General features: G+C 40.6%; 1 protein-coding gene across 1 annotated transcript in view; it reads left to right on the top strand.

The window, feature by feature from the left end:
- The first annotated feature begins 1201 nt into the window (after nt 1-1201).
- Nucleotides 1202-26079, top strand: part of LOC107540679 (uncharacterized) — a 127653-nt gene continuing 102775 nt past the window's right edge. Inside the window, 11 exon segments of the mRNA XM_087817767.1 lie at nt 1202-1338; nt 4280-4352; nt 4720-4830; nt 8020-8133; nt 9341-9535; nt 10583-10736; nt 11760-11917; nt 13413-13565; nt 15372-15473; nt 18630-18791; nt 25734-25846. Coding sequence (XP_087673893.1) covers nt 1202-1338; nt 4280-4352; nt 4720-4830; nt 8020-8133; nt 9341-9535; nt 10583-10736; nt 11760-11917; nt 13413-13565; nt 15372-15473; nt 18630-18791; nt 25734-25846 — 1472 coding nt within the window.

Below are 26079 nucleotides of genomic sequence, written 5' to 3' on the forward strand. Positions count from 1 at the left end.
AGGACACTGCCAAGTGGCAAATATTTTTCATAACAACATTTCACTTTTGCTGAGAACAACAACCGTGCACTTTATTGAGCTCCGGCAGTGTGCCCAACACGACAGATTTATTACACAGCCGGTTCACAACTTAGGTGAACGCGGATGCTCATTTCCATTTTTAATATTTGTTAAAAGAACGAATAGGTTCCCAAAGGGAGCCTCTACGAAAACATCTGTACGGCTTAATTATTTGTTGAAACAGCAGAAGATTAATTTGAGAAAATGAAATATCTCTGAAAGGAAAACTAAAAATCCTAGAAATGTCAAAGGAAAAAAAGGAAAGTTTAAATATTTTAAATCTCTTTAATGTGGCCTAAGAGTGACTTTACCCCTACTTGTCCAGGACAGGGGAGGGCAGCAAATCTGGGTCCCATTCCGGGTCATGCAGTTAATCTGTTGTTAATTAAAATGTTGACACTGAGTACTTAGTAAACAATTGTGTTGAATTTGACAGGCTGTGAACTGGGTGGGGAGGGGGGTTCTCAACTACTTCACTTAATGGTAAAAGCGGCATGACAAATGTAAGCATGCGCAATTAAGAACACACATTCACATGCATAAGTAGGACTTTCTTCCAAACCCTGCCGTGCACGGATCATGGCTTTGTTGGATAGCTCTCCATCATCAGTATATTCTTCCTAGTCAGAAGCTTATGCCTTCAAAAAGGCTCCAGGAGAAGAGCTCTAGACGTGTAGAGGGATCCCGTACACACCTATATTTTGTCCCAGTTGAAGTGATATTAGAAGTCCGCAGTAACCAGCATTCATAGCACTTAGTGTATAATCCCCATAGCCTTTATGAAGGCTACAGGGGTCGGACCAGGGGATGCATTTTCATTTAAGAAACTCCACAGGGAAAGCTGGAGCAGAGAGGTTTCTGAAGGTAAACCAGGCTGTACAAAGCTATGGTCAATGGAGATTCTAACCTACATTTTCTCTACTGCTGACTAAGTGGTAATTAACTCATAAACGACAAGAGTCTAGTCCAGCTATTTCTCCTAATTGCAAAAGCTTACATTTCCACAAAGTTGACATGATTTCTTGAACAAAGATAGTCAAAGTCCCAAGTCCCACACAGTGCGTAATGGTTAGAGAGGGAGTCAGCCACAAGCTCTGTGCTCTTCCTTTCCAGGGATACAGAAAAGCAGTAGATGCAAACCATGGATGACATTTATAAGATCACTTCCACAGAAAGGGTCCAGATGTTGGAGAAAGAACTGGCTGTGCAACTGACTGAACTGAAGTCTGAGATAGAAGTACAGGGGACCCTGCTGGGAACAGCTCAAAGAGCTTACAGGTAAATAGTGGCAGCTCAAAGGTCTTTAGGGTCTTTAACCTCCACTAGCACCCCATAATCTCCATTAGCCCCCCTTTTTACTTGGGCAATTGGCATTATCTTAAGCTCAGCCTTGACTGCTGTCCTTAAGGTTTTCTTATATACCAGAATTGTCAAGGCATTTAGAGGCAATGTCCTGTCAAAGAAAGTGGAAAAGTGCTCTTAGGTTTCACAAATATCGTTGTCTTAAAGTCCCAGAAGCTATTATACAAATCATACTCAATGAAAAAAAGACCTCATTTTCTCCAATAATATTTTAATTGATTTTCACCTTGATTTTGATGAGAAATTTCAAAACTGAAATAATGCTAGATATTTGGTAGTGAATTCTGCAAAATGATGTTCTATTGGGAACTATTCTTCAGGTAAATGCTGCCAATGATAGCAATTCCATTCTTTTAGAGAAACAGGGTAGCCAGATCAGCCCCTGAGTGACAAGTGACATGGGCCAGGACCTTCATATCCCTCTGTTTCTGTTACTGTCATAGTTGATCAGGAGGAACACTTATAAGGACTCCATTAGGTTGAGTAGCTGAGTAAACACAATGTAGATGATGAAGTTTGGGGAGGGAAGATCAGGAGAGGAAGCAGTAAGTAGGTGCATTAGCATTTCCTTCCAGAGATGATTCTAAAGAACCAGTATTTAGTGTGTTTTATACTTTGGTAGTTAAAGCCCTTGGTGTGTGAAGGATTCACACAGATCTTTCATCACAGATCAAGGATTGTGTGATGAACTAGAAAGGTAATGGGACCATGGAAGTCATCATTTCTCTCAACTTTGGTTTCTTTATTTGAAAAAATGAGGTTAAAAATATGTACCTTGTCTGCCTTATAAAGATCAATTGAGATAATGCGTGTTAAAGCACTTTGAAAACTGGAAAACACCCTGCAAGGATCAGGTGCTGCTACTGTTACAACTTAAGTATCAGAGTGCCAGGCAAGTGGTTCCCTGATGTACATTGTGATGAGAAAGGCTTCCTCAATAGTGGGAAATCTCTGAGTACCTGTATTTTTCTACTCCCCCAAACCACCGAACACTGCACCTAAAAGAACTAACTGTTAATCCAACAAATACATAGTGAGCACCTTTTGTTTGCTAGTTGTCTTGCTAGATTCTAGAGTCCAAAGAAAACGGAGAATGCCCATTCCTGATCGGCACTCTGGCAGTCTCACTCACCATGAGACGAAAACCCACTGAAAACTGGAGGATAACTGTCCCTTGGTCATCTTTCTTCTTTTTCTGTTTTCGCATTTTCCCCCTCTAAAGCCCAGGCCATGGTAGTTGTTAAGTGCTTCACAGACGCTTGCTGAATGAATAAATGAACGAATGTTGCAAGAACAATGCTTGATGAACACGTGAGTGAATCCCTTAGTGGGCGGATGTACAGAGCACTTATGTTCACTGGTCTCTTTTAGGTCATTCAGAGGCATTTTGATGTTAACTCAGAGGAAGGACATGATCTGTGTAAAAAAGGGTTGGGGCAGCTAAACGCAGGACCCCACCCAATCTCTCAGCGTGCCAAAGAATTAGAAGACGAGAGCGCAGGGAAGGGGTGGGTTTCTTCCGTTTCCCTGAGGGCCTGTTTAGCTGGTCCCGGTTCTAGCTGATTTGTGCCTCTCCACCTCCATGAGGCTGCAGCCGGGATGCAGGTACCCAGTAATCACAGAAAGCATTCCTTCGATTTATTAACACTTTTACTTTCAAGGCCCTTTCAAAACTTGCCTTGTTTTTTCATCAAAGCCAGGATGTGAGGAGATAGAGGAGGCATTATTTCTAATTCAGCTGGAAATTCAACGCAAATAGCCCAATGGGTTGCTGAGGCCCATGTGGCGGAGGGGCCTCCTGACAGTCAGCCTGCTGCTCTTTTCCCAGGACCACCGCCTTTTCCCCAGGACCACGGCCTCCAGTGGGGAAACTTCTGGCAAACTAACAGTTCATTTCACCTTCCTTAAAACGTTTCCGCGGGGACTGATAGATCAAATGAACAACATTAACCTAAATTATACTGCCTACGACCCCCCTCAGATCTTGAGGTGGTTTCTCAGAACTACCTGCTGTGGCTCTCTTGCCAATGTTTGCAAAGTCCCATCCTAAGAAAGTGACATTGCACCAGGGTTGCTGTCCCCTGATGTTCCCAAAGCTGCCAAACCTTGGGGTGCATCTTATACCAGATGGAAAGAGCTCCTCTCTTCCTGACCCAGGGCCCCCCCTCTCATGACTGGCCCCCCAAGTGCAGCTTGTGCCTCCATGTGTCAGAGCCCATGGTGCAAACAACCCTCTCATGACATGGCTTGGACAGCAGTCCCCCAGGCTGATGAAGCAGGCGCTTCTGCTAAGTTTTTCCTAGGGATAAATAATTTTTCTGAAGCAGAAAGTTTGGTTAAAACAATTTCCAAAGTAGTTAATGTTTGATACTTAAGGGCCCTTTTCACCTCCAGAAAACTGAGCAAGAACTTCATAAGAACATTTTGTTTAAATTACAAGATACTGGTTTGATCTGTCAACTGGGGTGAGGTATAGGTCTGATGAGTAGTGTAGTTGTTAGATACTAAGTTACTGGAAGAAATACATGTGGGAGAAAGAAGACTCCTCACTATTGTGCCTCTCTCTGTATTCTGGAGTTGGAAACAGGGAGGGTAAGGCAGGGGTAGAAGGGAAGACTGTGTTTGTGTGGGAAGAAGGAGAGAAAAACTGGCCTGGGAAAAGGTTTAGCAAACATGAGGTATATATAAGAGAGATTCTAAGACAGAAGCATGGCCTTTGCTTGGCTGCAACAACCCAGTATGATATATACTTATTGGAAAGAGTTGTGAGAAGTTACAGATTAATCAGGGCCTACCTATAACCCAATCTATTACAGCTTCTATAATTACAGCTTCTATTACACAAATCTTTCTGTAGCTCTGTTCGAATACCAAAGGACATTTCTTACTACAGAAGAGAAAGAGAACTGGCCCTAAAGAAAACTTTACAGGTGAGTAGGAGAGTGAGATATTTCAATACATCAATAAGTTAGATTTTGCTAACTTGTTGGAAACTCTTTTCAGAAAAAGTTTATTTTTGCAAAGAGCCGATGTTACTGACAGTGGTTCTGAGAACAAAGCAACCCAATACTCAGCTCACTGCTGGGTCAGGTGGGGCCGCTACTTCTTTGGGGATATCTGATTTTTGTGATGGTTCCTTGATTTGTGATGTTAAAATCTGTTCTTTAGAAATTTAAGTATATTCGCATAATGTGTTGTGTAAAAGCTGTCGGAAACTTCAAGTCATTCTCTGTCATAACCGTTGATAGTTGTGTTTCCTTGTTTCCTTCTGTTTGCCTGCGGCTGCCCGGAGTTCAGGTGGCCGAGGCAAAGCCCCTTGTCATTCAAGCCGATGTCATGCAGAGGGAGCTAGAGAGCTGCCTAAGAAGAGAGTACACTCCTGACAATTTACCTTTGCTTCTCTTGCAGGTAAGTCATTTTGCACGTTGAAAAAGAGGTCTGGAATCTAGGAGAAATGTGTGAACAAAGCTGGCTTTCTGGTATATCTTTGGGCCAGGGTAGGCTTTTCTCTACATGTGTGGTTTGCAGAACTTGGTTACTGTAAATGCCCCTCTTTGTTAGAAACCAGGCCATGGTGAAGTCAGTCACTAAACGGTTGACTACGTTTCTACTGATTACTGCCTGTGCTGGTATTAGGAGGCAATACAGCATTGACTGGGCAGTTTCGGTCCTCAGCAAGGTGTTAGCTGACCTAGGGAAGATATTTCTGGAACCCTGTCTTAGGAAAATAACTCACAACATGGGGAAAAACATTTTCCATGAAGATTATTATTGTAACATTATACTAAGAAAAGTGGAAAAACACCCAAATGTCTAATAATAGGAGAAAGTTAAGAAAAGCAGTGTGGTACTTGATAGAATGTTGTTCTGCCACTGAACATTTTTTGCATAAGGAATATTTATATTGTTATGTAATATTAGTTAATAAAATGAGTATGTGTGTGTGATACTAATGGTGACATAATGTAGAGATAAGTCACTTAAAAGACATAGACCAAAATGTTAGTAATCACTGTCTTTGGGTGAATGTCCTTGTTTAACTTTTATATACTTTCTAAATTTTCTACAATAAGCACGTATTGTTTTGATTTTTAAAGTTCATTGTTATTTACACTTGTGTTATATGTTATATCCTTATTATGCATGCAAATTAATTTTTTAACTAGTTAGTGATTAATAAATGCATCACAAAGAAACAAAAGATGTTGAGATTCCATTTGCAAGTTAAACTGCTGTCATTATTTCAGCCAAGATTCTCTTGACCTGTCATTCCTGGCACTCTTTGTTCCTTTGTGTAAACCAGTGGTTCTTATTGGAGAGAAGGAAAAGGCGGATATTAGTAGCTGGAGACGTTTTTTATTTGTCATTATTTGGGGAGGGGAGCGGGTTGCTACTGACATCTAGTGAGAAAAGGCCAAGAATGTTGCTAAACATCCTACAATGCACAAGACAACCTCCACCACAAGGAGTTATTCAGTCCCAAATGCTAACAGTGCTGAAGCTGAGAAACCTTGGCAGGGCCTAAGGTTTCTTTATGATATCATTTATTTTCTGCCTAAAGAACTTGCTTTAACACTTCTCATAGTGCAGATCTGCCAGGGACAAATTCTCTGTCTTTGTTTTTTTGAAAAAAAAGTGTTTACTTGCCTTCCTTTTAGGAAAAATATTTCTGTTCCATATAGAATTATATGTTGATAATTTTTCCCTTTATCACTTAAAAGGTGTTGTTCCACTGTCTTCTCTTTGCGTCATTTTCATTTCCTAACAGGTGTCCTTTTGTTCTCGGGGTGCTTTTAAGATTTTCTCTTAATGGCTTAAGCTATTTGTTTAGGATGTTCCTTGATGAGGTTTTCTTTGTGTTTCTCTTGCTTGGAGTGGGTTGAACTTCTTGGATTTGGATCTTATCATTTTCATCAATTTAAAAAAAAAATTTAACCATTATTTCTTCAAATATATTTTCTCTCCCCATCCCTCATTCTGGGGCTCCAATTACACATTGGTAAATCACTTCTTATTGTTCCATAAGTCACTGAGGCTCTGTTAATATGTTTTCAGTCTCTTTTTTCCCCCTCAAAGGTTCATTTTATAGTTTCTATTGCTGTATCTTCAAGTTCATTAACCTTTTCTTCTTCACTATCCAACCTGCTTTCAATTCCAACAGCTTTTTGATTTCACGTATTGTAGTTTTCTTTCTAGAAGTTCTATTTGATTGTTTTTATATTTTAAATTTTTCTCCTTATGTTGAATATACTGAGCATATTAATATAAACTCTTTTAAAGTACTTTTTTTTTTTTTGCTGATTTCATCACTGGTGCCATTTCTGGGTCTGTTTTGCTTCATTCCTTTTTCTCCTGCTTATGGGTCATATTCCCCTACTTTTTTGCATGTCTAGCAATATTTTTGGACACGAGACATTGCAATTTCACGTTATAGAATGCTGATTTTATTCTGGCAGACAATTAAGTTGTAGATCAGTTTTATACTTTCAAGGCTTGATTCTAAGCTTTGTTAATGCATGTTTAGAGTAACCTTTCCTCTAGGGATAGTTTATCTTTATTATTAAGTTGTGACCTCTCTGACGTCTCCACTGCATGCACCGGGTGTTCAGTGAGCATTCTTCACTCTGTCTGATTGGCACTTGAACATTTCCTAGCCCAGTATGAACTCTGAAAACTGTTCAGTTTACAATTCCCTAATCAGTTATTCTCTGCACAGCCTCATGGGGTTTTACCCTCTGTATCCACAGCTTAATAGCAGAAAACTGAAAGGACTCTCTATACAGACTTCTGGAGCCCTTTCCCTGGGTAACTTCCCCTTCTCCAGTACTCTGCCCTGCAAACTCTAGCTGACTCAGCTTCCCAAACTTTCGCTTCTCTTTAACTCAGAGAAACCACTATGCTGTGCTTAGGATTCCCTTTCCTTCTCCATGGTTCAGAAATTGCCTTCTTCAGGCAGAAAACCAAGGTTATTATAGCACTTACCTCATTAGTTTCTCTCAAGAACCACAGTCCTGCATTGACTGTTGTCCCACATCAGAAAGCAGTTGTCTTGTGCACTATAACCTATTTTCTAGTAGTTTATGATGGAAAGGTAAGTCTGGTCTTACTTATTCCATCATAGCCAGTATTGTTTTTATTATCAGAAATAAAACATTTTTTAAAAAGTGTTGATTTATTTAATTACTTTTCAGTAGAAATAAAATTTCTGGCCTAAGTTTAAAAGCTATAATCTTACCTGTAATGTGCTTTGTATTTTAGACTCATAACTTCAGTTTTTAAGAAATTTTAAGCTCAGCTTTAGACAGATTTACAGGCTTTTATGTGACTACTAAAACTGCTAACTGATAAATGAAACTATAATCTGTTGGGTTGGCAACAGATCATGTAGATTTAGAAATGCCTACTTGCTTTATTTAAATGCAAATGGTATCTTCAGCCAGGTTTTTTTTAATTTTATGATCTTCATTTAGAAAAATCTATCTTTCCCAAATAACCTGAGACCAATTTTCCTACTGTTAGTGTTCTTAAGATTTAATTCAGTCTTCCTATTATAACTGTATTCTGTGTTAATTTTTGTCGTCGTCGTTGTTGTTACAGCATTATACAGAGAGAATTACCCAGCTGGCCCTGAGTAAATATTTACACATGCTTAGGTGGAAGAGATTTTGCCAGCACAGTAAGATCATGGAGCAACTTTATTCTCTTTACAAGGTAAGTTAGGAAGCCCATGAATAGAACCTGTGGCCTATTTTTCATATGAAACAAAATGTCTTGTCAATGCATTTTTATTAAGTATAGTCATCATGCCTATACATTAGATCTCTAGACTTATTCATCCTATATAATGCAAATTTGTATCCTTAGCCTAACATCTCCCCATTCCCCTCACCCCCCCAGACCCTGGTAACCACTGTTCTACTCTGCTTCTATGAATTCAACTGGTGTTTTTTTTAGATTCCACATATAAGTGAGATTATACAGTGTTTGTCTTTCTCTGTTGTTGCAAATTTTAGGATTTCCTTTCCCACGGCTGAATAATATTCATATATATATACATATATATGTATCACATTTTTTTGTCCATTCATCCATCAATGGACTTTTAGGTTGTTTCCATATCTTGGCTATTGCAAATAATGCTGCAGTGAGCATGGAAATACAGGTATCTCTTTGAGATACTCATTTTGTTTCCTTCAAATATATACCCATATATTTTTTAATTTTTTGAGGAATCTCCATACTGTTTTCTATAATAACTGTACTGGTTTACGTTCTCACCAACAGTGTAACTTGTCCGTTTTTTAAAAGTCATGGCTAAAGATGGGGAAGGAACTAATGGATGCCTGCTCCATCTGTGGAGGATGATAATGTACCTATTTTTACAAATAAGATTTGAAGGAAGCTTTACATGATAGAAAATGAATTTTTCATCATAGATTTATCCTGCTCTACTATAGATAAAAAGCAAAGAAGTCACCTGGCTGGGCATGGCTCAGTGGTTGAGTATCGACCTAGGATCCAGGAGATCGGGGTTCGATTCCTGGTCAGGGCACGTGCCCGGGTTGCGGGCTAGGCAGCCGATCAATGACTCTCATCAGTGATGTTTCTCTCTCTCTCTCTCTCCCTCTCCCTTCCTCTCTGAAATCAATAAAGATATATATATATATTTTAAAAAGCAAAGAAGTCAACTCCAGTTACCAAACATCCTTACGCACTGACATTTTGCTGGAGTCTCTCTCCTTCAAAATCCTAAGAATGTGCCCACTGTCGTCAGCCAAATTCAGAATATTAAAGCATTTTGATACTCCAAGAACCCCTTATTTGGCCTCCAAACAGTATTGCCCTATGCTTGGATGCAAATGATACAAGACAATAAGGCTGCACATAACCAAATTCTGTCTTTGCATCTCTTAAACAGAAGCAAGTGGCCTACATTATGCAGGAGCACAGTGATGCCCTTCAGAGAGCTGACAGACTGTCTGTTGCCCGAGAAAACTTCCTTATGGGAAAAAGCAACCCTCCTAGCTTAGTGAAGCAGGAAGACCTGACTATTTATACAAAGTGGTTAGTGTGTCACCTACACTCACTCAAGACCATTCACCACTACCTGCAGGTACGTAAAGCACAGCTTTGTGTTGACGCAGTGCCCTCCCAGCATGGCCAGCATGTTGTTTGCTCACACCTGACCCCTAGCTTTGGATTGTTAGTTTTTGTATTCCACCTGCCCTACAAATGACAGGAAAACAATGGCTTACTAGCTCTTCTCTTTTCAATTTTTTCTTTTGGAACCATTAATTTAGCTTTCTCAAAGATGTCTCCGCTGTACTATTTCATATTCACTCTGTAAGTCCTTGTTTTCATCATCTTGTTCAGGATTTATGCTCTTCAATGTAAATCTTTTTATTCAACAATATCTAATTAGGATCTAATATATGCCAAGTATATGTCCTGGGCCATGTGAGGAAGATATAGTCTTTCCTGAAAAGTAACTGGGTCCCCAGTATGTTAGGAAAATGGGCAATAGCCAACTGAAATACACTGTGATAAAAATAAAAAAAATAAAAAAAAATAGAATAAGTGTAAGTACAGGGTAAAGAGAGTGACAGAGAAGAGGCTCTAACCCAAGCTAGAGGACCAAAAAGGAGTCACATGATCATGCCACCTAAATCTTTTCCTACTCCTCTACACCTTATCTCACTGATACCACCAACCACAGAGTTACCCAAACCAGAAACCTGACCATCACCTTGATGTTATTCCTTCCCAATCAGTCACTGTGGGGTTGACCTCTGAGTCATCTCTCCCCAGTCACATGGTATAGTAATGACCTGCTCATAAGTCTTGGCCCCCCCACTAAACTGTGAACTCTTTAGGTTGGTCCATGCCTTATCCAACTTTATATTCCTGCCACCTCACACAGTACCTTGTCCATTATGAGTACTTGATCAATGTAGACCTGCCTAGAGGTTAAGGTAACTGAGAGTTGGTGATAGTGCTGGGCCTCCCAGCTCTAGATTTTGCCTCTTATGATTGGGCAGGTTACTGAGGCCCAGCTCTACTTCTCCCTCCTCTGTCAAAGCAAAGTGCTGCTCCTGAACCAAATTCTGGAAGCTTCTGTGAGAACTGAGTTGACATGCAGTCTCTTGGTTGTGTCCTGTAGGCCTTCCAGTATTTGCCCATCTCCAACGTGCTGAGTGTGGCTGTTGATGAAGTCTCTGAGGTTGGTCAGGAAAATGAAAAGGTCCATGTCAATGACAACAATCCTGACATCCAGGGTTCTGCATCTCCAGGCCCTGTGGATACCAGCATTTCAGGTAAGAAATTACTCTTCTTTCTCCCAGAGTAATGTGGAGAGAAGGAGATGGTGATTTTCCACATGTGCTGTTCAAGTGCTGTTTTGTCACATGATCTCGCTTGAAATTTTTCTATATACCAAAAAGTTACATCTTCTTAATAAATAAGTGTTAATTTGGTAATTTCTCACGGAAAAAAATTACAAACACTTCTCTTAGACATTATTATCTCCATCTTTATAACTAACAAACTAAGAGGGGGGGGAAGCAATGAACTTGAAGTGGGGAGACTGAGCTCTAGACCTGTTTCTGCTGTGGTCTCACTTTGGGCTGCAAGTTTAGGTCATTTTATCTCCTTGGCCATCAATTTACCCATCTTCAAAATAAACTTTTCAGATTAAGTGATCTCTAAGATTTCTTTCATTTTCAATATTACATGATTTTTAAAGACTTTCCTTATCTGAATCAATAGCCTTCCTGCCCTTACCTTGTGTTGTAGATGTCCAGGAAAACTGATCGGGTTTCTCTGAGTGATGTATTTGCTTAGGGTAGGGACTTGGTGCATCTGGAGAGGCAGCCAGCTCAGTGGGAAATCAGAGATGGCATCTCAAAGGAGAGTCCAGACTGGGTGCTTGTAGACATGAGTTGGAGTGAGCAGGCGCAAGGCGGTGAAGGCTCTCGCCTTCTTCTAATTTGTTGGTTAATTTATAAATCGTACTGTTTGTTTACTGTGAAGGAGCATAGGCAGTTCTACTCCCACTAAGTCATTTCCCCAAGGGTCTGCTCTCTTTCTCTTGCAGGCTGTGAGAAGGGGGAGAGGGTCCTGACTACCTCACTTAGAAAGCCAGAACCAAGAGTTTGTCAAATAGGCCTGGCCCAGTGTGGTGCACTCTGTAAACTGTGGCATAGGAGGGTAGGCAAGGAGCAAAATGGCCCTTCCCATCACAGGGAAGGCCCTTCCCCAGTTATCTCAAAGGACTCTCCCATTTCTCTTCCTTTCTGGTTTTCATTGGCCTTAATGCTCTTGATTTTGGATTTTTTTAGGGTCGACAAGAACTGAAGCTGCTTGTGTCCTGCCCCAACACATGACAGAAACAGAAGAACTGAAACCTCAGCTGAGGCTCCTGCTCTCCCATTTCAATATCCCATATGACGTGGAGGAGCTAAGGGATGCTGCTAAGGAAATAGAACTTTTTTCGTTGGTACTTGATAGACTCTTTCTTAATTCAAATATAGGTGTTCATGAAAGAAAGCAATAGTATTTGCCACAAAGTTGGATATTTATATGCCACCATTGTTAGAGTGATAAAATACAATAGTAATAGTTGAGATTTAGATTAGTGGTTTAACTTGCTCTCTGTGAGATTAATGGCACCATTGACTCTCCAACCCAGAGGGCTTGTAGGGTTTATTTTTCTACAGGATTTAAAGAAAAGGGTAGTTACAGTCTATAGTAGATGATATAAATGTAGCCAAGATTTGGGAAATTGTCATGGTGGAGTTGTCTAGTGTCTAAAAGCCACTCGATTCTCAGAATGTGTTGCAATAAACTTCCTGTTGGCAAAATGCTTTATATTCAATAAAAGAAAAAGTTTGCACCCCAGACCTAGTCTAGCACTGTCTCACTGAACTTCCTACACTGAGGGATATGATCTGTACCTTGTCTGTCGAGTATGTTAACCACTAATCTCATGTGGTTATGGGTACTTGAAATGTGGGTAGCCCAACTGAGGAACCAAATTTTATATTTTATTTCATTTTAATGAATTTACATTTAAATGTTAAAAAGCTACACATGGCTAGGAGCAACAGTATTAAATAGCGTAGCCTGGGAGGTACCAGCATTAACTGGAGGAATCTTCAGCTCTGTGACTCATTGAATTCTCTGTTATTCCAGAGCCTTTGTTGAAGGCCTAGTATGTGCCAGCACTGTGGTAGATTCAGTGTGTGTGTGTAATAAAATATACATAACATACAATTTTAAACCATTTCTGAGTGTACAGTTCAGTGGCATTCAGTACATTCACATTGTTGTACGACCATCACCATGTGGTAGGTTCTTGAAGTTCCTAGCCTGTGCCCTCAAGAAGCTTATCATGTAGCGAGGAAATCATGACACAGTGTGGCCAGTGCAATCAGTGATAAAGGCGCTACCACAGGCTCGGTGGGCCCGGGCCCACTCTGGAGAAGGGAGGAAGTGTTGGCATTCTGGCATTAGGAAGCTATGTCACAGAAAGCACTGGTAACCTCAGTCTGAAAGTGAGATGTGAGGGGCTGGCTGAGGTACATTAAAGGATTCTAGTATCTGGACCCTTTTCTCTAGCAACATCCTGGTCAGGCCTCTGGGAGCAGGATTTACCTAACCCTGAGATTTTCTAGTTTGCCCAGTGGCCAGAAAAAGTGAATGTATTCCCAAATCTAGATCCCTTTTAGGGTCTGGCTCAAAATACATATAAAGAAATATGTTACATGATTTCCAATATTTGGAGCAGAAATTCAGAACAAATAAAGCACACACACAATTACAGTAATGAGCTGACTGAATGCATGTGCCTCACAGGTATATACATTTAAGGTCCTGTCATAGAGCCATGTTTTATGAATTAGTTTCAAAGGTATTCAGTAGCTGTTTTTGAAATTGGCTACAATCTGACACATTTTTTTTCTGGTTTCTACTCTCTCCTTTATCCTGTTTAGGTTTCCCAAAAATTTCAAAGCATCTTCATAGAGCAACAGAGAATGCAAACATTTCCAGACTATGATGTTGGGAAAGCTAAAGTGGAGAATTTGGGTTTGGCAGGACCTGGGATGACCTTGAAAAAGAGAGACAACTGGATTTCCTTCATAAAGGTAAGAAGACTTTGGTGATGGAGTCCTACCTGTCAGTGATGTCAACACTGTTACAAAGTACCCTCCTAGCAGGCCAGGCCAGCTGGCAGCACCAGGCCCATCAGGTCCCTGTTGTCCCCTCTCCCCATTCCCTCAGAAGATTGCCCCCAGGACAAAGCGTAGGTGCCTTCCTATCCTCAGGAGCGGCAGCTCAGAGAATCTGGCCTTGTGGGCCAGGAAACCCCAGCTCCTCCCTGCCTCGGGTCTATGTTGGAGTTAGCCATGCTGTTTGCCTTCTCTGGAAATTCCCCACACTGTACCCCTCTCTGTTGGGTCAGAATCCCTTCATGTTGTTAATGATCTTGCCTACTTGGCAACAACAAAGATAACACCTGAAGGTATAATTGATTTGTGTAAATCCAGCTTTTTAGTACAAAACTATTGACTGACTATATACTGTGTGTTAGGCATGGCCCTTGGAGCTGGAGATACACAATTCACAAGCAATAAATAAGTTAGCAGATTAAATGAAATGATTTTAGGTAGTGATAAGTACAATAGATTCTTGTTGTTTGGGGTAATTATGTTCTATAAAGTTGCCACAAATACTGAATTAATACTGAACCATTGCTCATAGGGGAAATACAGGGTTAGGTTCATCAACTTGTGTTATGTGGGTTTTTGTTTAAAGACACTATTTAATATGTGCTGTTGATTGATTAACATTGAACTCGTGGTCAACAACACTATAACTCATGCCTGAACGAAGTTTACTGAAACAGGTGTTTCTTCTATAAGGCACATCATTACCTTCCCATACTTAGGAACAGTAAGCTGAACTTCAGTGCTGTGCTTCGGGGGCATTTTAAACAGTGCAATCACCACCAAAAAGCACAAAAGCATAAAAACAGGGCACTAAATAGACCATGAGAGGACACTTGTTTATAGTATAAGGGCTGAAATAAGAAGGCAGAATATTGCCTTGTTTGACCTCAGCTCGAAATGTGGAGCTGGGCAACTCAAATTTTCACCATCTGTGCATGTCCACAAAGGAGCAGGAAAACTGCCAGTATTGATTTTGGGGTTACAAATACATTTTAGTGAGTAAAGTGAGTTTACAAATACGAAATCCATGAATAATGAGGACCTGATCATTGTTCATGTATTATGTATTCATGTATTATGTATTTTCATGTATTATGAAGGAAAGAAAAGTCTTATGTGATGAAGATGGGTGGAAGGAAAGGAGAGAGATCATTACTCCTAAGTCCAGGGCTTGAGCAAATAGGTGGTCGGTGTAGGGGAAGCCAGACCTTCTCTTTTAGATTGTTACACTTGCCATCTAAATATAGGTATCAAGGAGAGAGTTGGATATAAGCTGGAGTTAGAACTAGAAATAAATTTAGAGAGTTATTCATTTATTGATTGATTGATTGATTTAGCCATAGAACTAATTTTTGAAATTTAGCTTGTTAACGTGAAAGGTTTTACATGTGGAGTCACAAGGAGTCTTTGTGAGTGAACTTCTCTTGCCCCATAGATCAAGTGCAATGTCCAACCTGATGGATTTAGGGTACCTTCTGTTCATGGATGGTGCTCTGTCATCCCTGATGGAGCTACTACGTCTATAGATCAGGCACCAGTAGTCTCCCTCCACAGATCTGTGAACCCACACAGACCCTTCCCAAGGCCTCACATGCTCTAGTAAACTTTCTAGCACTGAGGCCAGATTCCTTTTCAGAAGGTCCTTGAGTGTCTTTGCTTGCAACTTTTGTCGAGAACCATTCTGTTATGTTGTAACTTTGTGTGAACATGTTTATCCACTAGATTAAGCCGAAATGTGATCCTTGGCAAAAGAAGCTTTTGACCAAACTAAAAGAATGGAGAAGAATAGATGTATTAATGCAACTCCAAGCAAAGTTTTTGAAGGTAAGAAAATAACCATATTCCCTTGTAGATAAAATTCTTGCTAAAATTGTTCTCAGAAAATTGAATTTTCTTTCCCTTTCAAAATGTTGGCCATGAATTCACTATGAAGGCTTTGTTTGGAATGCTCGCTCTAGTCATTCTAGAGCGAGCAAACTTTTATAATCCTGTTAGCTTTCAGTAGAGAGCAGCGGTTGTCAAGAGCTGAATTTTAGTCCCGCTTTAGCACTAAGTTTCTGGGTGATATTGGTCTAGCCATATAACCTCCTCGAATTTTAGTTTCTTCGTCTGTGAAACAAAAAATTAGACTAAGTTATCTCATTTTTATTGTGGTAAAAAACACTTAACATAAAATTTATCATCTTAACCATTCTGAGTGTACAGTTCAGTAGTGTTCAGTATATTCACATTGTTGTGAAACAGATCTCCAGGATTTTTTTATTTCGTAAAACTGAAACTCTGTCTCTTCTAATTAAACTAATTCTGGTACATCCATACCATGGAATGGCAGTCAGCTATAAAAAGGAACAAACTAGTGATATACCCATGACCATGGATAAATCTCTAAAGAACTATATGAGTAAAAAGAGTCAATCCTGTAAAGACTGTCTGAGTTAATTTATACAACACTCTTGGAATGAGAACAGATAACTATAGAAATGGAGAACAGATTCATGAATTCTAGGGGTTAAAGGGAGATGGTGGGAAAGGGAAAGGAGTGTAGCTTCAAAAGGGTAACAGGAAGGATTCTTGCAGGGTCTGTTCTACACCTCAGTTGTATCACTGTCAGTATCCAGGCTGATACTGTAGTTTTGCACTATGTTAACAATGAGGGAAGCAAAGTAAAGGGTACATGGCCTTTCTATATTATTTTTTCCTTTTTTCTTAACTTGTGGTAAAATACACTTAACATTAAATTTACCATTTTAACCATTTTTAATGGTACAGTTCAGTGGTGTTACATCCATCCCTGTTGCTGTGCAGCCATCACCACCATCCATTTCCAGAATGCTTTTCACCTGGCAAAACTGAAACTGTGTATCCATTAAACAATAGCTCCTCACTCCTCCTGCCGCCTAGCCCCTGGCAGCCACCATTCCACTTTCTGTCTCAATGGGTTTTACTACTCTAGGTACTACATATTAGTTACACATTAGTAGAATCATATAATATTTGTCTTTTTTGTTTATTGACTGGTTTATTTTACCCGCCATCATGTCCTCAAGGTTCATCCATGTTGTTAGATATGTCAGAATTTCCTTCATTTTTGAGGCTGAATAATATGTCTTTGTATGTATCCACCACATTTGGTTATCTATTCATTTGCTAATGGACATTTGGGTTGCTTCCAACTCATGACTATTGTGAATAACGCTGTTATGAATATGGATACATGAATGTGTTTGAGACCCTGCCTTCAATTCTTTTGGATATATACCCAGAAGTGGACTTGCTGGATCAGAAGGTAATTCTGTTTTTAACTTTTGAGGCAGCTTCATAGTATTTTCCATAGCACATGCAGCATTTACAATCTCACCAACAGTGTATAAGCATTTCAATTTTTCTGCATCCTTACCAACACTCATTATTCTTTTCTTTTCTTTTGTTAATACTAGCCATCCTAAAGGGTATGAAGTGATATCTCCCTGTGATCTTGGTTTATATTTCTCTGATGATCAGTAATTTTGAGTATATTTTTATATGTTTTTTGGACTTTGCATATCATATTTGAAGACATGTCTATTTAAATATTTTGCCCATTTTTTAATTGGGTTGTTTTTTGTTGTTGTTGAGTTGTAGGAGTTCTTTATATGTTCTGGTTATTAACTCCAAACATATTAATCAGATATATATTTGCAAATATGTTCTCACATTTCATGGGTTTCCTTTTTACTGTTAATTGTATCCTTTGATGCACTGAAGTTTATAAGTTTGATGTAGTCACATTTGTCTACTTTCACCTTTTTTTTTTTTCCAGCCTGTGCTTTTGGTAGCATATCTAAGAAATCATCACCAAGTTCAGTATCATGAAGTTTTCCCCCTGTATTCTACTAAGAGTTTTATAGTTTTAGGTCTTGTGTTTAGATCTTTAATCCATTTTGAGTTATTTTTTGTATATATGGTGTAAGATGAGGGTCCAACATCATTATTTTGCGTGTTGTATCCAGTTTTCCTAGCACCATTTGTTGAAGAGACTGTCCCTTCTCCATTGAGTAATCTTGGTACCTTTGTCTTAGGTCATTTGGCCACATACTTGAGGGTTTATTTCTAGGCTCTGTATTCTAGTCCTCTGGACCATATGTCTAATTTATGCCAATACCTCACCATCTTGATTATTGTAGCTTTGTAGTATGTTTTAAAATCAGGAAGTATGAGTCATTCCATTTTTTCCATTTTTTTCAAAATTATTTTGGCTATTTGGGGTCCCTTGAGACTCCATATGAATTTTAGGATAAATTTGTCCACTCTACAAAAAAAAATGCCATTGAGATTTTGATAGTGATTGAACGAAATGATCTCTGAAGTTCCTTGTGATAATAAAGTGATTAAAATATGGTAGTATGTGTATCACTGAAGTAGAAGTTCAGCTCTGGAATTATTCATTTTTTTACCTCCAGAAGAGGAGAAGGAACATTTATTCAGCACCTGCTACATGCCAGGCATTTTTACAGTGATCCTGGGAGAGACATCATTAGTGTTATTTTTAGGTTGACTTGTCCTGCTATGCGTTGAAAAGCCCGGGTTCCAGCAGGGATAAAAGCCCAGGTCTGTGTCCTTACAAAGCCTGTGCTTTCCTCACACTACCCAGCTGCCTTCTCCTCCATCTCCTGGCAGCTTCCTAACTGCAGACAGTTTGTACTCCAAACAGATGGGTGTTTATCATTTCATTGGTGCCACAACATTTGTGGGGGCCCCCCTGCTATTATACGTAGGGAGTTGTAACAGAATTTTGAATGTGCTCTTATGTGTATTTGAATACTTAGAGTGTTGAATGGATGAACATACCTAAGGGAATCATGATTTAAATTTTATTTTTTAATTGAATAAAATCCCACCTGGGGCTTCTTTCTTATTCATGTTTACATGACCAAATTCTTGCTGAGAAGGAGGGAATAACCCTTCTCCCAGCCATTCCTTCTCCTCTCTGTTCTACTCGAGATTTCCAGCCCTGAGCGAGTAATGCAAGTGCTCCAAGATCATGCTGCAAAGACAGTCCTGCTGGCTCCAGCTCAACCAACTTTTGTGGCTTCCCCGGGTTTTCATCAGTGCAACTATGACCAAATCTGGGAGGATATTTATAGCAACGCCAACCTCTACCAGGTACCACAGGGAGAAACAATCTATATGCCTTCCTGTTCAACTCACCACCTGTGTGTAGACCTTAGAAATTTACTTCGGTAGTTTTTCAGAGACCCTACCCCCAAAAGCTCTTCTAACTAACCAGGTTTGTTTTCATTATAAAAAGCATTAAAGACTAATTTGAAAGAGGGCTATAAAGAGGTGTAACATAAGATATTGTTGCTGCCAGGAATACACTCAGCCGATGAATATCAGTGCAAAGCTTCACACTCTAGTGCTGAACACCAAATGAGTTGGACGATTGTTAAATATTGTGAGTGTTTGGACAGAAAGTGGTCCCCACGAGGTTAGTGCTAATGAGAAAAACCCTTTGAAGGAGGGGGATACTGAGCTGGGCTTGAAGAAAGCATAGGGCTAAAGGAGAGGTGGTGGGGAGGGAGAGGAGCACATTCTAGGAGGAAAGCATGAACAGCAATGCGGAGGAGAGACTATTCGTGGGGGGGTCAAGTTTGGTTGAGTGGAAGACTCATATGGATAATAGAGTAAAGAGAACATTTTTCGGGGGGAGGAAAGGGCAGTTGGTAGATGTCCGTAAATCCCAGACTAAGGAATTTGTGCTTTATCCTGTAAGGCAAGTGATGTATACAAGGCTGTATTTTTCAGGAAGATTAATATGGCAGCAGGGTGTTTAGTTGGATTGAAAGAAGGAGATCCTTGTCTAAACAGATTGAAAAGTTATAGAAGTTGTGGCGCATGTGTGCGTGTGCATGCGTGTGTGTGCAGGCACCTGGGTTTTGCTTCCGGACAATCTGTAACTCATTAAGCCCATTTCAGGTTTCTCTTTCCCCCATAACCAGCCTGGGATGGTAGATCATGCTAGTGCTTCTCCTTCTAGAATTCTACTAGACTTCTCCATATTTCCCACTTCATGTATAGTTTTTATTCACTCTACAGTTGTCTTTAGGGGTGAAAGAAATAGAATTATTATGCAGAGTGGGCTCAATGCAAATCCCTGCCCTCTTATGTCAACTGGGCCCTCTTAGCTACATGGTGATCCTTACATTCCCCTCTCACTGGTGGCCTCCCCCACAGTGAAACCTCCTCACACAGCGTGCTCACTAATGCAGACATCCCCCCCCCCCCCCCCCCCCGAGACAGCCTGGCCATCCACGAGCTCCTGCATCTTATCTTTTAGCAGCTGAAACTTCTATGTGCCTCATTCACCTCAGGGGAAGTGATGCCATTCTGCCTTTCCCCAAATTACTCCTCCACCTCGCCTTTTCATCCCATCCCCTCCTCTTTCCTGAGGGTCACCTGTGTCTCAGATTTACCCTTTCATAGCTTCCATCTCTTCTCCACTGCTCCAGCTCCTCAGACTACAAATGAAACAAAACTCTCCTCTTAGAGCAACAAACAAACAACGGCATATTATAGCTCGGAAAATGCTACAGAACCATGGTAAAGACACATATCCCTAGCTTTGTGTAGAAGCTCCCTTTCATTGCCAAATTCCATGCCTATCCCTAACTAGCTCCCGGCCTTCAATTTCTCCTTCTTTCAATCCAACTAAACACCCTGCTGCCATATTAATCTTCCTGAAAAATACAGCTTTGTATATGTCACTTGCCTTACAGGATAAAGCACAAATTCCCTAGTCTGGGATTTACGGACATCTACCAACTGCCCTTTCCTCCCCCCGAAAAATGTTCTCTTTACTCTATTTCCCACATGAGTCTTCCACTCAACCAAAATTGAACCCCCCACGAATAGTCTCTCCTCCGCATTGCTGTTCATGCTTTCCTCCTAGAATGTGCTCCTCTCCCTCCCCACCACCTCTCCTTTAGCCCTATGCTTTCTTCAAGCCCAGCTCAGTTTCCCTAAAGATTCTAGAGGTGGAGCATGCGGGGAGGCATCTCTCTCTCTCTCTCTCTCACACACACACACACACACACACACACACACACACACACACACACATTACCCTACATATTAGTGTCATGCAAGTTTCTTCCAGTTTCTCATTCATTCATTCATTCATTCATGGATTATTACATAATGCTGCCTTTGTGCCTGGGATTGTATTGGTCTCAGGAAATGAAACACATAATAAATGAGCGAACAAAGAAGTAAATCTACATCTCTAACTTGAGGGTGCCATGAAGAAATACACAAGAGTAGAGGGCAATGGGGCAGAGGAGCACCCATGAAGAGAGAGATCAGCCAAGATCTTTCAGAGTCAGGGGCATGCATCTGAGCTGAAATTTGACAAATGAGCAGGACTCAGCTGTGCAAACGGGCTGGGCAAGAGCTTTCCGAGCAGGGAACAGAAAATAGCACAGGGCTTAAGGAAGGGCATTCTAAGGCAGTAACCAATAGTTTTCCACTTTCCTTCACATTTTCCCGTGGGTGTCACTTGGTGACCTCCTCAGGTATTTCTAACTCTTTGGTCGAGTCACTTTATACGGTGTGAGAGCAGCAGTGGAAGCGCATTGCCATTCTGAAGTTGAATGCTAGTCAGATGAGATCAGGATTAAGTAAAAGGAGGCAGCTGGTGGAGTCACAGCAATGTGAGTATGAATTTTAAAGCTCTGTTACTACTTCGCAAGCACGTAGCTGTCAAGTATGAAGTTTAGCATCTGTATGCTGGTAAGCATCCTGATTCTGAAGTTGGCAAGAGACAGACAACCAATTCTTCATGAAAAAGAACTTTCTTAAGGGACTTCTGCATGAAGGAAAGCAAACCTCATAGGACTGTCCATCTTCACAGTCCTGTGTCCTATTTGAGAGAATGTAAGCACTAATTATAGTGAACGTCAGAGCAGTTTCTGATCAACTCTCAGTGAATACTGTTCACCAGTAATCTTTCTTTAGGGATGTTTTTTAAAAATAAATATTTTATTTTAGAATAGTTTTAGACTTACAGAAAAGTTGCAAAGATAGAACAAAGAGTTTGCAGGTAATCCTTTACCACTTTCTCCTATTATTAACATCTTATAATACCATGGTGCATTCGTCACGCCTAAGGAACCAACATTGGTACATTTCTATTAACTAAACTAGGCTTTATTTGGAATTCACTGGTTTTTCCATTAATGCCCTTTTTGTGCTCCAGGATCCTGTCAAGGGTCCTGCACTAATTGTCCCGTCTCCCCAGTCTCCTCAGGTCTGAGCCAGTTCCTCAGTCTTCCTTTGAGTATCATGACCTTGACAGTCTTTAGGAGTACTGGCCCAGCAACCTGTAGAATGTTCCCTAATTTGAACTTATCTGATGTTTTCTCATGGTTATGCTGAGGTTATAGGTTTGGGGTAAGAACACTCCAGAGGTGAAGTGCCCTTCTTGTCACATCATGTCAAGGGTGGATGCCATCAACATGACATCACTGGGTATGTTCATCTGGAAAATTCTGGTCCAAATGAACTGCATTTTTTTGGATATTCTTTTGGAAAAGACACACACACACAACTTTAAAATTATCTAATTCTAGTCCTGACCAGAAGAAGGAATGGACCAGCTGGCCCTGCATGAATTCTCCCAAATCTGTAATTCTGTTATATCAGGTTACTTGTGTCCAATGTCATTCCCCAAGAAAACACTGTTTATTAAAATGTTTATTTACTGTACAAACATTAAATACTACTATTGACCATTGTATTTCTAAAGATATGGTTTTAAGTGGTCGCTTTTCTTTAACTTTATGGAGCAGTGAAGTGTCAGAAAATAAGACATTCTCTGCCTCTTCTTTTGCTTTTTCTCTCTGGCCACACCAAGGAGGGAGGGAGGGAGGGAGGGAGGGAGGGAGGGAGGGAGGGAGGGAGGGAGGGAGGGAGGGAGGGAGAGTCATCCCCATCTATGTTATGGTCCCCCCATCTCCAGCGACAATGAGACACAATGAGTGCACAGTGTGCCCTCACAGAAGCGGTGCTGTGTACAGTAGCTCTGATGTGCCAAAAGGCCAGGGAAACACAGACACCCTCATCCTGGTTTCTCTCGCCCTGCTTAATAGAACGTTTTAAAAAACAAACATTTCTTATGGCAATAGTGATATGTACTTATCATAATAAATGTGTGAAGTGTAGTAAAGTTGGAGAAAGAAAATAAAAATCACCCATTATTTTACCCCCCATGTATAACAACAGCATTAACATTTGATATACGTCCTTCTGGTTTTTTATGCTGTGAATACACACAAGTAAGCTGTAGGGACATTGGGGTGGGAGATATAACAGAATTACTTTCCTCTAATTATTCCTCACGCTCCACTGCCACTGCCAATTTCCCAGAAGAAAATGAGATTTGCAATCAGTGGCAATCTCAGAACTGTCAAAATATGCGAATTCAGCCATGCTGGTGAGGACCCAGTCACAAGGTCGAGTGGATGGTGAAGGATTTATCTACCCAGGACGACAGAATGAGCACAGGTGGTGTTGACATCCTGGTTTGTGGTCACCCTGGCTACCAATCTGCACTGCGGTCCAGCTCTCTTAAGGGAATACACTCATGGACTTGGGCATTTCCTAAGCCGCTTCCTTCTGTGGGCCATGGTTGGCTCTCTTTTCCTGGAAGACACTGGGCTTTACTCACCCTGGCCTGCTGTGCCCCCTTCCTTTCTTCCTGGCAATCGACTGGTCCAGCAGCACTTTTGTGGTTTGTTCAGTCTTTCCTTCAAGTGTCTTTCACTGTAATTGACGTCACTTTCTGTTCCTTCCTATGTAATTCTTGGTAATTTTAGGAATGGCTGAAAAGTCACAATGCCTTCAGAGAAAGTCTGCAGCTCTGAGCTGGCCCTCTGGAGCCACAGTGGGCAATGCTGAACTAAGAGTGCCAGAGGCAAAGGGCTTCCCTAAGGCGCCTCTCACCCAAAATTCTGGGTCAAATAGCAGCTGTCAAAGTTCAGCTCCCTTCGTGGAGTATGTGCTTTTCTGTAGATTTTCAAAAAATAACAGACATTCTCTTTACTTTGGGATAATGATCTTGTGTTTCTGTTTTCAGGAACCGCAGTGCACCACATCACCTTCTAAGGTCCTTCCTAGTCCTAGGGTTGTAGGACGTTTACACAGGAACACCCCGATGTGTACACTAACCCGGAACAGGCAGGAGGCAGAATGGGAAGCCACTTAATGATACCCGATTAGACGACTTCCTCTCTCACTCACTCTTGCTAATATCCTGTCCAAAATGTTTTCCCCATTGCCTGTCATAAAGACTGATAGTCTATCTTTAGAGCCTTGGGGACTGTGTTAAATAAGATTAGGTTTGGCTGTTGGTCATAGTTAGACACAAAATAACAGGATTAAAGGAGATGGAAATTTCTCTTGCTCCCCCAAGTTAATGTCAGGAGTAGGGAGTGTAGAGCTGGTGTGACAACTCTGCTCCATGGAGTCCTCAGGGACCCATGCTCCTTCTATCCTGGAGTTCCAACTAATGTAACCTCCATACCTGAGATCAACCCCTGGTCTGAGATGGAGCTCCAGCTGTCACATTCATATTCTAAGCAGCAGGGTAGAGAATAGGGGTGGGAAAGTTATCACTTCAGGGAAATGAAGCTGCCATGTGGCATATTCATGTTCATTCATGGTGTACACTTATTTCCACATTCATCTTTCCTGATGTTCAGAAGGATGAGGTCGTGCACCCATGAACCCTAGGGAAAACTGGGGTTTAGTCACATAGCTACAACTAGCTGCAAGAGAGGCTTGGAAATGTCATCTTTATCTGGGTGGCCATGTGCCAAGATAAATATTACATTACTGTGGGAAAAGAGGAAAATGGATATTGGGGAACAACCAGTAGTTTCTGCCATTGTTGGAACTTTAAGAACCAAAAATTAGAATATAAGTAACCCAAAGGGGGGGGCTTCCAACCTCAGCCATTGCCATTCAGTGTTCTCAAGGGGATCGGTATCACTATGAAAGAACACGGCTTATGGGAACGGGGTGTATGCCCAGGGACAGGCAGAGAGGGCAACTAAGAAAGGAGCTGCCCAGAGGGCCGGGGGCAGGAACATACACCAATATCACCTGCTTCCCAGTTTTCCCTAGGGTTCCTGGGTGCACGACCTCATCCTTCTGAACATCAGGAAAGATGAATGTGGAAATAAGTGTACACCATGAATTCTGTGATAGATCCTACAGGGCTGACTGACTACTGTAACCCGTGGCCAGGAGAGAACTAGCATGTACTGAGCACCTATAATGTGCCAGTCACTAAGCTTTTATCTATGCTGTCATTTATTTCTCATAGCAACTTCTTTTCTTTTCTTTTTTTAAAATATGTCTTTATTGATTTCAGAGAGAGGAAAGGAGAGGGAGAGAGAGAGAGAGAAACATCAATGATGAGAGAAAAAGTCGTCACTGATCGGCTGCCTCTTGCATGCCCCCAGCTGGGGATCGAGCCCCCAACCCAGGCATGTGCCCTGCCTGGGAATCAAACCTCGATCTCCTGGATCCTAGGCCGACCTCAACTGCTGAGCCACGCCTGCTGGGCTAGCAACTTATTTTTCATTATCATGCCATCTTACAAATCTAAAACTAGGATCAAGAATTAAAGTGGTTAAATAATATAGCTAAAAATTAGGAAGAGGAGTTTAATCTACTGATCTCTCTCAGCCTGGAGCAAGACTACATTAGAAGTTCAAGGTTCCAAATGTCTATTAGAGAAGTGTATTGACACTTCATAATCATGAAAGTTTACATGAATCATGTAAAAGGAGGGAAGGGAGGCGGCTGATATTTAAAAGTTGTGGATAGTTCTGTAAAATAAAGACTAAATAATAGAACAGTGGCCCCTAATTTATTTTAGAAATAGATTTTCATGTCAGGTTGAAATGGATCAAGATGCTTTTCTACTTGTTCATCTACATATGCCTTGAGTTATGAGATTTAATTTTGTGATAACCCAACTGTGAATTTGTTAATAATATTGCAAAGGTTTTTGTAACCCAACTAATGCTACTTTTTTGATAGAATGAAAACATGAAGAAAAATGACCTTTTGATGGAACAAAATGAAAATAACCCAGCACAAATAAGTCTTAGTCAACATGCTGGGGAGTCCGTCAAGCAGAAAAAAGAGACAGGGTAAAATTAAATCATTTCATTGTTTACTCACGGAAATGGGTTAAACACTGAGGGGAAAACTGAGTGACTGATTAATATGGAGGTTATATGTTAACTCTAAAATATTTGAAGCTGAAATACAAACAAGACTGTTAAAGCAGGTCAGACAGCTAAATCAATGTTTCACTTCAGGACTGGGTTTTTAATGAGAGTACTAAGAGAAATGTCTTTTTATATTTATACATAGAGAATAA

The sequence above is a fragment of the Miniopterus natalensis genome, chromosome 5 (assembly GCF_054644295.1).
Source record: "Miniopterus natalensis isolate mMinNat1 chromosome 5, mMinNat1.hap1, whole genome shotgun sequence".
Taxonomy (NCBI): Eukaryota; Metazoa; Chordata; class Mammalia; order Chiroptera; family Miniopteridae; genus Miniopterus; species Miniopterus natalensis.